Source organism: Peromyscus leucopus, chromosome 15, assembly GCF_004664715.2.
Source record: "Peromyscus leucopus breed LL Stock chromosome 15, UCI_PerLeu_2.1, whole genome shotgun sequence".
NCBI lineage: Eukaryota > Metazoa > Chordata > Mammalia > Rodentia > Cricetidae > Peromyscus > Peromyscus leucopus.
In genome coordinates this window covers 10,337,262-10,352,335 of record NC_051076.1, presented here as the reverse complement: position 1 = coordinate 10,352,335, position 15,074 = coordinate 10,337,262, and the positions used below count along the sequence as shown (strand labels likewise).

At 39.8% G+C, this 15,074-nt stretch overlaps 1 protein-coding gene across 8 annotated transcripts in view; it reads left to right on the top strand.

The window, feature by feature from the left end:
• Esrrg (estrogen related receptor gamma) overlaps positions 1–15,074 on the top strand; it is a 629,832-nt gene that overhangs the window by 562,844 nt on the left and 51,914 nt on the right. For 7 of the 8 annotated variants that reach the window (XM_028876745.2, XM_028876742.2, XM_028876743.2 and 4 more), the window contains 2 exons: positions 581–691; positions 4,301–4,462. In XM_028876745.2, coding sequence (XP_028732578.1) covers positions 581–691; positions 4,301–4,462 — 273 coding nt within the window. Of the gene's footprint in view, positions 1–79; positions 340–580; positions 692–4,300; positions 4,463–15,074 lie in introns of those variants that run through there. The other variant, XM_037211152.1, reaches the window with a different exon arrangement.

Here is a 15,074-nt window from a genome sequence, read left to right as displayed (position 1 = left end):
CTCTTGATTTGCCCAATAGTGTGTCAATGTGTAAATAATATTTCTCTTGAGGCAATATACTGGCATTTTAACACGGAACAGTGTTAGTCCGCATCCATCGTGCCTTCCCCAAGCCCATAGGTACTCTTTATTATATTCAGTTCCATGAGCACAGCAGAGGAGGGTTGCATAGTTCTAGATCTTTCTGTTGACTAGATTCTACACATGGAACTTTAAGGAGTGTTGGAAGGTGAGGATACAGAACACCAATGTCTATTTTGACAAAATACTACACTACAATAGAGAAACTTCTCTGCATTATTTTATATGGAAGTGTGCCTTTGTCCTGATGTACAAATGGTAACTTTGATGGCTCTGTAGAAAAAAAGGCCTTTTAAGTTTTCTAACCATTGGTATCCACAGTTTCTAAATACTGCCAATTCTGATTTAGCTTCCAATTTTTTAGCCTTCTCTTGTAGCACTGGTCCATTCTGAGTTCCACTCTCTGTCTCCTTAGCACTCTTGGGAGATGCAGCTGATGTATTTGATTGTTCTGAAGTAACTACCTAAACAGTAATCCAGTGCCTGTCTCTGTCCACAGGGGTACGTCTTGACAGAGTGCGTGGAGGTCGGCAGAAGTACAAGCGCAGAATAGATGCTGAGAACAGCCCATACCTGAACCCTCAGCTGGTACAGCCAGCCAAAAAGCCATGTAAGTACAACAGATGTGCCTGGCTTCCCAGACACAGAATCCTCCCAATTGGCACTATGTATACTAATGTTGGCATGCCCATCTCTACTGACTCCAAGGAAACTCCTCTTCATTGGAGAACATGGACTCTGTTTTCAGGGGATTGTCTATAAAGAGCAATGTCAACCAAATGAACTTTCTCATTTCTTTTAAAGGTATTTATGATAATTCTCTACTCTCCCTGTTTGTGTCTAGTCATTTTGCAGAAGCATAAGCATATTAATGCACAGCTTATATAGTGTGAATTTTACATTTCCTGGTTGTCTTTATTTGCAGAGGTACATAAAATGGATCATCCTGTGATCATTAGCTCATTGGAGCTGTTACTTTCAGATTTCACAAGAAAGTGACTTTTGTAGTTTTCCCTAACTAAATGAGTTTGGCTGCTCAACCTCCCAATGAAAATACATTAGGGGCCTCATTAATTTGGAGCTATATAAGGTTAACACAGTAGCTAGCAATAGATTAAAACGAGAATGGGACCTACTAATAATGAGCATAGGTTGGTGGTTCCATCTCAGGTGCCCTTATGGGCATTATAAATTGTTTTTAAAGAGCCGATGATTTTATGATACCAGGTTGCAATTTGAAAGGATGGCTGGTGCATAGCTAAAATGCAAACCCCATTCTCTTTGTCATTAACTAAAAGGGGCTGGAGTGTAGATTGTGGCAATAACTGTAACCCATTTTCTGAGAAATCAGTTAATAGCAACAGTGCCACCAAGCTAGCAATCTCAATATTTATGCCTGACATTCAGAAGAGGCCCTAAGAGGTGCTTCGGTGGCAAGGTTCGCATGTAGCTGTCTTTGTCACAGAAGACACCAGCTACTCTCACTTCTACAGCAGCTCAAGAGAAGGCCAGGCTGTTTTGATCTGCCTTCAAGGGAAAAGGAAGAGTCCACTTCCAGTTGAGATTCTCCAGGAGGGGTCAGTGCTGTGCACCATCCATGCCAGCATCCGAGACTCTGCTAAATAAATAAAGCAGACCCTGAACTGTAAATGAAAGGGCATTTTAACTGTGTTAAAGGAAAAGCAGCCCATTTTACATAAAATTAAAGCGTAAGTGAACATATGGCATAGTTTCTTTTTGCCTTTCCAGAAAACATTATGTTGATTATACCTTCAATTGTCCAATCTGGCATCCCCTCTTCAGCCTGCGAAGCTGTTTGGCATTCTGCAGAAACGATCTAGGAGTGCATTAAGCAGATTTTGCACATTATAATTAAAAACTTTCTGATAATACAATAAAATGCAATAAACACTAATGCTTAATTTCATTAGAGGGTTAGTGTTTCTTGATTCAATAATGTCTGGATTGCCCATTCCTCATTTACTTTAAGCACACATTGACCTAAACCATTGATAATTTCCTCCACGGAAAAAAAGGAAAAAAAATGACAACAGGCCATTTGTCAATCAACACGGTTCAGGAACATCTATCGTTTTCTGTGTAAACCTGAAAAATTGGGAAGTGGCTTGTCAAGTACCTCTAAGAAGATTACAGCAATTGCGGGGCACTCCATTCGTCTGAGATAAAGAGGGCTCCTAATGAATCGTTACTCATTATCTAAAGGCCGTTGTGTTAATTTTCCTCAGTCCATCCAATTAGTGTGTTTTTGTAACAAACATTTATAAAACTTAATTTTCAGATCCTGTCAGATAGGCATCAGGGGATGCCATGGGCTTTTCAAGAAGGTGGCTGGGGAGATTTCTACACCCCTGGCTGGTTGCTTGTCTACTACAAAGGCCCAAGAATGAAAATTGGGTTGTATTGATTCTAATTAGGGAAACATTAAATAAGACTTACCCAGAAACGGTGCTGGTGGCTATTCTATTTGCTGCAGGATGGGAATGCCCGGGCTTCTGCTGAATCGCTCTGACCTGTAAGTCAAGAAGCCGTGACTGGGATAAAACAAGTTGTATGTTTTCCCCTGTGTGAAAAAATAAAATCTAGAGTCACGATTTCCTTTGGTTACACACTTATGCCCTTGACTGATACATATTCTTCTAGTCCTGAGATTCTAGCTTCTTCAGAGGAACAAAAATCAAAAACTCTCCCAGCATAACCAGAAATACAAGGTGTTCTTTCCATGGTGTCTAAAATAAACAAACATTACTCATTTCAAATTCTATAAGCTAAAAAAAAAAAAGAACCTATAGCATCATGACTTAATTTTTTCCTAGAAAAGATTGCATTTGGGAGTATTTCTACCCAAATATTAATATTAATGTCAATGACTGGTGACTATTGGAAATAAATATAATTTATATGTCCATATTGGTGCATTTTAAAATATAATTTCAGGGTTGCCTGCACAAGACCTGAACAAAATCAAGCTAGATGGCATTCTAGCATGGAGTGGGGATATATACATACATATAATTTCAAAAAAGTGCTAGGTACATCTTTAATAAGTCTCTTTGTTGCTCCATCAAATCAAAAGAATGTCATGTATCGTTTGGGACTGAAGGAGTTAAAAACAGAGTGGAAGGCAAATGTGTAGCAAACACACTTGAAACTTTGGCTCTGTCCACATATGTCCCCCTTGCCCCCGATTTTCTCAAAAGATATTACCTAGGACTCTTCAATATGTGGATTGATTTTTACCCATTTGTATCTCCTCACATAGAAGAGAGAATCACATCTAAAGCTACATCGAGAAATTGAAAATCAGGCCAACGAGAAAAATCATTCTGTTAGCCAGGCTCAACGGCCCTTCCATAAACCCTCCCGTGCCCCTGAGCAGTAAAACACATCCGAGGACCCACTTTCCATTTGTCTCTCGTGTTGACTTTATGAAGATTTCAAAAGCATAGATCACAAATTTCAGACAGATAAATCTGAAGCAGAGAATGAACTGAGGACAACAGATGGAAGTAGAAGATTAAAGAGTAAGGTGCTCGGAGGAGAAAATGCTGTATCATATAAGCAGGGCCGTTTTTATGGGAGCAGATATTAGCTGTATTTGGAGGATTGGCTTGGTACATGGAGAAGAGGGGAATGGAGGGCTACTCCTACTTAATGCATCCCAAGGAGATAGAGTTATATAGTCAGTAATTCATCCTGGCAGAAGGGCTCTGACCTTTGGCTCTTCTTTAAAAGAATTAAAACAATTAATGACTTTCCTGCCTATTAGGACCATGGGCATTTGTGGGTCTTTGCTTACTGCGTTAGTCGATATTTCACTGCTTTCCAGTGGGTTTTTATTTTGCAACTGTTGTGTGCTATTTAATCTGCTTCCCCAGATCACACTTAAGAATCAGAGAGAGAACTCAAGAAGCGCCCAACTTCTCTTCCCTGTGTGCTATAAAAATGTTCACAGCAGGACCAAGTCTTCTTTCCAGAAAGCCAGGCAAAGAAAGGGATGCTTTCTGTCATGAACAGTGACTTCTTTCTTACTGTGAATTTTCCTACATACTGCTTAAGGCACCCAGCATGGGCCATGATGGAGCATGTATGTTTTGTTGTAGGCTGCTACAATGATTTCCCAAATCACAAAATACCTTAGGGTTTGTAAAAGTGGGTGATTGTGTTGGTGGTCATGTAGTGCTCTGGTTTGACCCCACAGATAACAAGATTGTCTCGCATTTGTTGGTGGCTGAACCAGAGAAGATCTATGCCATGCCTGACCCTACTGTTCCCGACAGTGACATCAAAGCGCTCACGACACTCTGTGACTTGGCTGACCGAGAGTTGGTGGTTATCATTGGATGGGCAAAACATATCCCAGGTAAGTTCTCTGCAAACCCAAAAGAAACGCAATGGCTGCAGATGCCTCCAGGTTTGTATGTCCCATAGTGAAAAATTTACATTTTTCTTGTGGGATTAATTTTTAGCCCTTACTTTTGTCGCTTGTATTTAATTCGGTACTAATTATTTTAATAATTCAGATCATTATGTAGTGATAACCATTCTATCCATGCATGATCATGAACTCTGTTCATCATTCATTTCATTGTTTGCCATCATTAAATAAAGATCGTACCATCCATAAAACCATTTCATAGTTACGTTAAAAACGTTTTCCTGATTAAAATAGTTCTATATTTTTTCCACTTTAAAATAGTATTTTCATCAGTAGGGCTAATGTATCCTTTTCCTTCTAAGAATCGTTCATCTTGTTCTTTATCACAAATGTTTACATTGACTTTCTCTTTATGGTCACAAATTTTACATTAGTTTGCAATTAGATACTTAAGATAAATTTAAATAAAAAAATGAAATACTAGACTAAGATGGTAGATTTTCCTCCTATGCTTATTGCAAATTAGTGTTTTATTACCTTTCTTTTTTGACTCATCCTATCCATAGTGAAAAATATACCTGGCCACATATTTTGGAAAGGTTAGCACTGTATCTGAATCTGTTTTCATTTCTTTGGATTTTTGTTTTCACATAGTTCATAAAGAAGTTTTCGAATGACAAGAAATGTTTTTCTGGCACACACGGTTAACTTATTTCCGTCTCCTTAAACTAGTTTGTCTTTATGCTTTGAATGCTACAGTAATTTCTTTAATCAAATTGATGGAAGTCCCTTTCCCAGCCCACACTGAAACCAATTTATTGGTCATGATACGCCAGCCATGTCGCTAACAGTCGTAACGAACTGTCAGGCAGTATAGCAGTGAAGCTAATTTGAAGTCATTAGGTGTGCAGCGTTCAGGCAACAATTTGTTACAGTGGTTAGGGACACAGCTGACATTTCTGAATAGCTTTGTTCAGGGCAGTTCTAGATGAGACCAAGCAAATTGTAAACTAATTTAAACATCACTCTGTATTATACCGGCTACTTTGTCTTACACTGTTTGCTAATAAAGCTCTCCAAATTAAGTCAGAACTAGTTAAATAGGTAACTTGAGTGTATGCTTTGGAAAACACCCACACAAGAATAACAATATCTAAAGGAAGACAATTAGGTCTCATGGATACATGATGCTGCATTTAGACTATAAGCACACCTCTATGGGTTCTCTAAAAAGGTGTGTGGAGGAAGAATCCAAAAAGTATCAGATGGCTAGGTATGGTGATGCTAGCATTTGGGAGGCTGAGGCTGGAGGATTAGCCTTAACTGTAGAATGAAAGCCTATCACTAGGAAGAAAAGCTGGGTAACAGGTTTGTCTGGATGGTAAATGAAAGCTTCTTGGAAAGAAGGTGCTATTGATGGGCAGGTTGCAGTAGAGAAACAACACTAACAATTTTTGAAAACATGTCTATGGACACATTTTTAGATAATCAACGTAGATCATTAATGTGTTATGCCATTTTTCCATATGTATATACCTTTATATATATTTGCTATTTTAATATAAGTAAAATTACATCACTTTTCCCCTCCCTTTGCCTCAGCCCTTCCCACTTTCCTTCCTTTGGTCTCTTTCTATGCCACTCCCAACCTTCAAGCAAATAGCCTCTTTTTCTTTGATTATTATTATTACACACACACACACCCATACATACATGTGCACCTACATGTATTTTAAATATAATTATTCTAACTAATAATTTCTCATCGTGGCACTACTGTTACTTGGTACTAGAAAATTCTATTGTAGCTGGCTTTTCTGTTTATTATAGGATATTTAATGGCATCCTTAGCTTCTACCCACTAGATGCCAGTAGTACCCCTAACAAACAAAAATATCCTCAGACACTGCCATATGACTCCAGGGGACAATCCACACTGAGCTGCCTACTCCAGGCCTCCCCACTGAGGACCACAGTCCAATGCAGGATCTTTATTCTCCTCTACTCAAGGACAGACAGATTTGAGTAGAAATACAAAAAGAAATACAGACACTCATATAAGTTCACAGATGTTTCTAGAACTTTCAAAAATACATCAAAGCCCAGTATGACTCATAACACCAATGCTAGGACCCAGTACTAGATAGGTAGAGGTAGGACAAGTGTCGTAGTTTGGAGTAGGCTGGGCTACAGTGTATTTCAGACCAGACTATGTAAGAGTAAGAGTGTGTCTCAAAACATTAACATATTTATGGAAGCCTGAGTTCATATCCCCAGCACCCACATAAAAGCCAGACATACTGGCACATGTCTGTCATCCCAGCCTTGGAATGTAGAGACAGGGGGATTTTGGGAAATTGCTCACTAGTCATTCTAACTAAAACAGTCCACTTCAGGTTCAGTGAAAGAACCTATCTTAAAAAAGAAAATGTGGAGAGCCATAGGGGAAACCCTTGACATTACCTTCTGGCCTCCATGCCCCCTGCCATAAACAGACAAACAAACAAGCAAGAAAACAAACAGCAGTGTGAATCCTGCCATCCTGATGCCAGATCACCTGTCGTCTCAGTGATTTATTAAGGCAATATTTTGATACCATCCAGAATTGCCACAATAAAGACCAGCTATAAACAAAAATAGCAACTCCTCCCAAGCCCTGTGGTTCGGAAAGGTCAGAGGTGAATTTGCAGTCCTGATTGTGCATCTGAGTGGAGATGAGGCTTGCCGGAAAGCATGCTGGAGTCACGGACTCGGTGACTTGGTGAAGACGGCAACTTTAAATAACTCTGAGTATCACCATTTCCAGTGCTGGAAACAATGAGCGTGCGATTATGTGCTCAGTCATAAGCCAGGGCTTAGAATTGGTGGGGGCGGGCATTATTCTCTCTCCCTAGCAAATGGAGGAGGGGTCACTGTGCTATGATGCCTCCCTCCCTCATGGCTCTCATTCTCCTAATGCCCAGAAGGTATTTGAAGTGATTACAAAGTGAACCTTAGCTTATCAGAAGGGGATTTGAAAAACAGGAATTCCCTGAAATCTTTCTTAAGTATTTTTTTTTTCAATTTTTTTTTCAGTATTTTTTATTCAATTCCCTGTGTGCATAAACAGGGAATGGTGCAGGGGTCCCTGTGTCATCCAAGCTTGCCTGAGTTCAAGGGCATCTGAGAACCACACATAGTCACCTGAAGTATTGGATGGGGAGGTAGAGGCAAAGAAAGCAGAAAGAGCAAAGTCACATGTCTGCCTTCATCAAAGTAAAATTGTGTGCTCCCTGGGGAACCAGTCTGACTAAGTGGGTAAGGAGTCAGATTACAGCTAGAAGGGAACTAAAAATCCCCTTCGGTCTTAACTTGAGAATAATTTTCTATGTAACATGTTAAAGAGTAAAGGGAAGTTATACACATGTTTGTGCCCAACACACACACACACACACAAACAAACAAGCCTGCACGCATGTGCACACACACACAGAAACACACACAAACAAGCCTGCACGCATCTGCACACACACACAGAAACACACACAAACAAGCCTGCACGCATGTGCTCTCTCTCTCTCTCTCTCTCTCTCTCTCTCTCTCTCTCTCTCTCTCTCTCTCTCTCTCTCACACACACACACACACACACACACACACTCAATCCATTGTGATCCTCACTCTGTTCTTAGTTTGTGTAATCACACACTCACTAGCATGCTCAAAGCTTTGCAACTTAGAGTCAGGCCAGCCCCCCTTCTGCACTGCTGCAAATACATTAGTGTTAGCATGCTTTCTTCTGCCTCATGAAAAGTGAAGAATCCTACCAAAGAAAATATTGAAGAAAAATACACAGAGAGTCAGAGGTTTTCTCGGTAAATAGAATTAGTTGACTCGCATTAATAGATCACATGAATGGGGATGTGAGCTGTTATGAAACATGACCACACTTATCTATAGAAGGAAAGAAAAAAATAAAACAGGACGACAAGGGCCTCAGAAAATGCTTGACTTTAGCTGGAGGAGTGTAAGGGCACAAGAACAGATGATGGTGCCCTAATAGCCCTTTTTAAGAATGACAGGCCCTGCCATTAGCATCCCTTTATACCCTTGGAAATTGCTCATGCCTCGCTTTTCTGCTTCCTATCTGCCTGGCTCTTTTTTATTTCTCTTTCAATTTCGTCCGCGCTCGGATAAGCGCATGCTAACACAATATGATTGAGCTGTAAAATGGAACGCTGTCGCCTCTAATCTCTTTTATGTAGATATGGAGGTTCTGCACACTCCACTTCATTCCCTCTCCATTGTTGGCCTTTTTTAGAACAGGCTGCCAAGTAACGGAGGCTCCCTCAGACAGCGGAGCTTGGTTTCACAGGGTGTGATAAGACGATTATCAGCCCAACAGGCAGATCTGGGATTGTTCTTTTTGGCCGATTAGGTTATTATTATGTCCTGGAATTTCGTTAGCAAAATAGAGCATGGGCTTGGCAGGTGGTACTTAAAAAGCCATAGCCGTATTAGCTGACCTGGGTAAGTGCCTCTTATATTTACGGATCTTGTCGGCCTCCTGCTTTAAAAGAACAGGAAAGTGTTTGAACAATGAAGTGCATGGATGTGGTGTAATGGACGTTAGAAGAAAATGTGGCAGACTTTCAGGTCACCGTGTCTCCATCCTCTTGGAAAAACTAAATTAATTTAACCAATTTGATTTTGCAGCAGAGGGGCTCCTAGCTGAACCTTGTTCGTGTTAGGGGAATCTCTCCAACTGACCTGTGCACTATGCTCAGCTTGCTCTTCACTTGTTTTCAATATAACAAGCAGATTATCTTTTCACAAAGGAGGAAACATCTTAGTCACATTCTTTAAAAGAAAGATTTATTTTTATTTATGTGAATGAGTGTGTGTGCCTTCAAAAATTAATCTGCACTATGTGCATACAGGCTTCCACGAAGGCCAGAAGGGGGAGTTGGATCCCCTGGACCTAGAGTTACAGGTGTTTGTGAACTATCCAGTATGGGTGCTGAAAAATAAACCTGAGTCCTCTGCAAGAGCAACAAGTCCACTTAATTGCTGAGCCATGTTTCCAGATCATTCTGTCACATTCTTAGCATCCTGTCTGATGTAATGATGACATCAGACAAAACTGGAAAGAACCCCCAGACTTTGCTTCACCCGAGGCAGGGGTGTTAAGCTCTGCAAGCAAACACCACATTTGGAATGTGAGATCATAATGAAACACTTCTAAATATGGTTCATCCTGTAAAAAGTAGAAAGCTACACAAGCCAGTATCCATTTCTGATAATTCTTTTAATAAAAAAATTCAGCTAAGAGGCTATGTCAAAAGTCGTTTATTGCTGTGACTTTCTAAAGTTTTCCTAGTTTCAATTTAGACATTAATGTGATGACAGAAATATTTGAGTCTCCCCCGCTTTCAGTGTAGTAGCCTCAAGTGAGATACATGTAAATGCCTGAAAACAAGGTCAGATATAATGGTCTTAGGATCAAGTCTCATTTTTAATACAAATAAGTCTCTGTATGGAAAAGTATTGGATATAATTTGATATTTAAGGCTGTCAGTGGTTGACTAAAGATGACCCATGCCATATGTAAGTCATATTGATTTTGATTCTGTATCAGTAAAACTTGAGAAATGTTTCTGGATTCATTGATTTAAGATGTGTACAGCACGAATCTTCAGTTAGCCCTTAGGATCCACATTTACTCCATCCATAACTGACTTCACATGAGGTTGTGCTTTACACTTTGCTGTGAATAAGTTACAGTAAATGTCAATCTCTTTCTCTAATAATTCATTATTTGTCTGTGTAACTCTACTAGATAAGTGGACAAAAGTTAAAAAGCCCTGGCAGTGAATGGGGCTGAGTGACAAGGTTATTCAGTTACCGAATATCAAGAGATTTTGTAACTACCAACTAGTTGTATCCCTTTATACCTCTTGTTTTAAAAGCTCCTGAAAGTAAAATCAGAAAATAGGAGCTGTAGCAGAGAGTGTTTTATGATATTTAATGGCACTCTTAATTAGATTATGAAAATCAAATAAGGAAAAAAAACACATGGAAATTATAAATCTATATATAATTCATTCATGTACCATAACATGTCATCTAAACGTAAAATATCTGAGACTCATTTTTATTTGCAAAGTATTGCTTACATGTGGTCCTTCAGTGCCTTAAATCCAAAGGACCCCAAAAGTTAGTATTCACAGAAGTCATTCAAACTTCTTTTCTAATAAACAAGGAAACATTTCCTTAGCTAAGAGATCATTGTATGGATATTGTCATTCATTCCCAGGTAAACAAGACCTGTTACTGTCTAAGTAATCTAGTCTCTCTTGGGCTGACTTTAATAACTTAAAATTTTGAACTGTAAAAGAAAAACAGGACCCAGTAGGTTGATAATGGGTTGTGAAAGAAAGTTCCTGAAGTACCACCCAGTGGATCCTCTGTTTTCTATAGCTGTCCTTGCTGAAAATCAAATGTAGACCAATCATGGAGCAGTGATCTATCCCTAGCAGAAATAAAGTTCAAGAGACAAGCCACAGGCTGTTATGGAGACCTACAGAGGCCTGTCCTCTCCACTCAGTGCCTTGAGTATGAGCTGCTAGTCATCTGTCTCCTCTGAATCATGTCTGCCCTGGAGAGCCAAGGGTAGTTCCTAAGGCCCAGGAAGCTCACCAAGTTGTAAGAGCCAGGAAGCTTAAAACAATATCAAGACTCACAAGATGATTTCCTGAGATTCTGTAAGCTGTGAACAACTGCTGAAGAGACAAGACTCTTCAATACAGTTGCCTGCAAACTGTGCAAGGGACTCTAGTGATGTTCCTTCATTAGTCAAAACAATTGGCTTTTGGTCACTCATGCTCCTATAAGTAACCTGTCACTCATGTTCTTAATAAACTTGTTGCTTCATCAAGCTAGATAAGCCTGTGTGTTTGTGTGTGTGTGTGTGTGTGTGTGTGTGTGTTTGTGTAATCAGTGCCCTCCTGGGAGTAAATAGATATTTCATTGTGTTTCCCTATAAAGAGTCACACAGCATAGTAATAATAATAATAATAATAATAATAATAATAATAATTTATTATTATTATGGTGCCCTAATTATTATTATTATTATTATTATTATTGTGCCCTAATAATAATAATAATAATAATAATTATTATTATTATTATTATTATTATGGTGCCCTAATAATAACTGGCAGAACCTACGATGAATTTGGGGAAGGAGTAATTGTATCATCCCTGAGATGGGTCAGAAGACACAGAATTGAGGTTGAGAACTGGGTTGAGAATATTCATGGGTCTAATCCAAATATGCCTCCCTTTCCCCAGGTAGTAGAGGAAGGGTGGTGTGCCCCTTGCTGTGGGTAATAAGACATGGAACAGAGGCTGAGTCATGTGAGGGTAGAGTGTCCCTGGGATAGAAGGATCTAGGATAGTAGTCTTCTTCCACACTGTGTGGGGAGGCATACCTTTCTGGTGAAGGGAAACCACCATATCACTATTGGAGTACTCCTAAAGCTAGAGAATAGATTGCCATCCCTGAAAGTAGCCTGCATGAGACAGGATCATAGGCAGGCCATGGCAGGGTTTCATGGCCTTTGCTGGGGGTGGCAGATAAGACACCAAAGCCTTACTTGGGGAAGACATTAGGATGCTGCCCTCTTTATTAACATCTGATATGGTAAGAAAGTTAGGGAAAAGGGCAGGGGATGATGTGGAGAGGCTTGCTTATTATTTCTTATAATGATGAGATATAAAGGAAGAAGAATATAGATTCTATTGGTGCTATAGAACCCTTCTTGGCTCCCACAAACAATGAAGAGGGAGAGAGTGAAGTATAAATGAGTGGAGATAGCTCTCAGGTCTGACAATTAATGTCGAAGTAGGGGACTCCAGCATTCAGCATGGACATGGGGACCATGAAAAAGGCCCAGTACCAGAAACTATGGTAATTAGGGGATATTCTACACCTGAGCTGAATGACTTGGGAAAGACATCCACAAAGAGCCTTTCACATCCTGGATTGTGGGGCTGTGAGACATTGCGGTGAAAGCATGCAGTAGTTGGAAGGAGTGAAGTGTTGGGCAGCTATTTCCTGTACACTGAAATCTCACATAAGTATGTTCATCACTTGGAAACATCATTCATGCTTTCTATATTTGTCAATACCTTTCACTCAGTTTTAATATGGGCCATAGAGTACCTTGTTAGAATCCTTTAAAAATAATTCCCTCCCATGGGTCAACATGATCACTCAATGTTTAAGGACACTTGTCCCCAAGCCTAACAACCAGGGTCTGATCTTTAAAGGACTACATAGTGAAAGAAAAGAATGGACTTTTGGTAGTGTCCTCTGTCTTCTGTCCCATACATACACCAATTCAATAAATGTAAAAAAGTAATAGTTATGTCCCATCTTCCATCATAAAATTGAAGAAGCTAAGGAACACAAGAAACTCAGGTGTCTTGCTAAATTAGAAGACTCACAGGATCCCTACTTGATGTTATGCAAGCAGTAGACAATTACCTACATAGAAGACACTCTTCAAAAGAGCTGCCTACAGATTGCACAGGGATCTTTCTGGATGAAGTTTTCATGAGTTTTCAGCTTTGCTGGGGTGAGACTTTTAGGTGATGCACCTGCTTTTGAGTCACTCACACTACCTATAACCCTTCATCCACAATCCTATAGATAACCCCATAATCCAGTTGCTATACTGTACTAGTTACCTTTTTCACTGCTGTGACAAAAATCCCTCACAAAAGCAATTTAAGGAAAAAAAGTTTATTTTGGTGTGATGATATATTGTGCACCCCAATATATTGTGTACCTAGTAATGTACCCTAATAAACTTATCTGAGGTCAGAGAACAGAGCAGTCACTAGATTAAACATAGAGGTCAGACAGTGGTGGCACACACCCTTAATCCTAGCACTCAGGAGGCTGAGATCCATCTGGATCTCTGTGAGTTCAAGGCCACACTGAGAACAGAGCCAGGCATGGTGGCACATGCCTTTAATCCCAACACTTGAGATCTCATGTCTTTGCTTGGGAAGGACATGGGCCTTTAATCCCAGGAAGTGATGGCAGGAAGCAGAAAGGTATATAAGGCATGAAGACCAGGAACTAGAGGTTTTTTAGCAGCAGTTCATCTGAGACCCTCAGGGGTGAGGACTCAGAGGCTTTCAGTCTGAGGATTCGTGGAAACAGGATCTGCTGAGGAGTTGGTGAGGCGAAGTTGGCTGTGGCTTCTTTCTGCTTCTCTGATCTCTTAGTTCTCTCCCCAATATCTGACTCTGGGTTTTTTTTTTTATTAATAAGACCTTTTAAGATTCATATTACATTTTGGCTCACAGATTGAGGGCACAATTCATAGTGGTTGGGGAAGGAATAGGGACAGGATCATGAAATAGCTCATCACATTGCATCTGTAGTTACAAGGCAGAGGGATGAATGCTCACCTTCAGCTTACTTTATCTTTATTAGTGAACCCCAGTCTGTGGAGTAATGCCACTATATTTAGGTGGGTTTTCCCACCACAGTTAACCCCACCTAGAAACTTGAAACTCTCATAGACATACCTAGAGGTGTATCTCCTAGGTGGTTCAAGACTATGTCAGGTTGACAGCCAATGTAAACCTCCACAGGCAACATCCAGACTTGATTCCAATAATTTCTTTGGTCTGTTGGAGGTGGGCTATCTAAAATGAATAGATTTTTTTTTTCACCACATCTCCCCAGGAAAAGTCTGGCGACAGGCTCGCTGCTCCTCTCTGCCATCATAGTGAATTTCCTCTGCTCATGTGAGCTCTATCCAGCTTTATCCTTGTCAGTTACTGGAGTTCTCCACATATTTTTGTAATTCATATATAGCCATACTATTGTGTACTCATAATCTTATAGCTCATTATTAAACCATGACTTCACAGTCAATCCCGAAGTGCATTTTAAGAAGTCAAGTGTCCCCTATGCACACAGCACTACATTTAGTACTATAGGAAATTTAAAATATATAAGTAACAAAGTACCTACCCCAAATTACACACTTATGTCTATATATACATATATATGGATGTTATATACATTTATACATATATATATGATTCTATTCTTGATTTATACTTTTATTAGTTTCACATCTGAATTATTCACTGGTATTCTTTTTGGTGGGTAAGCTTCAAATATAAAATAATTACATCTGTGTGTATATTCTACTTATTTCTGAGTGACAGCTTGCTGTGTATTCAGAATGATTTTGAGTTCATGTTGCTTTGGCTGGAATTACAGGAAGGTGTGCCATAACCATACCTGGTGTATGTAGTACTTTGTCACTTAGAAGGCACTTTCAGCATCCTTTCATGCTGTCCAAAGCATTTCTGCCAGCTCATTCTTTGCTCCACTTCACAGATGAGCATACTTGAGAGCTAGTGTATGCAGGTCTTACTCAACATCCCTGCTGTATCAAGAAAATACGATATTTTGCCAGTGGTTTCCATGTGTCTTTCTTCCGACTCTCCTTCCATGTCACACCATTGGTCCTGTGTCCTAGGGCACCTACTTGCATTTTATACCAAATGGAAGATGATGTGACAT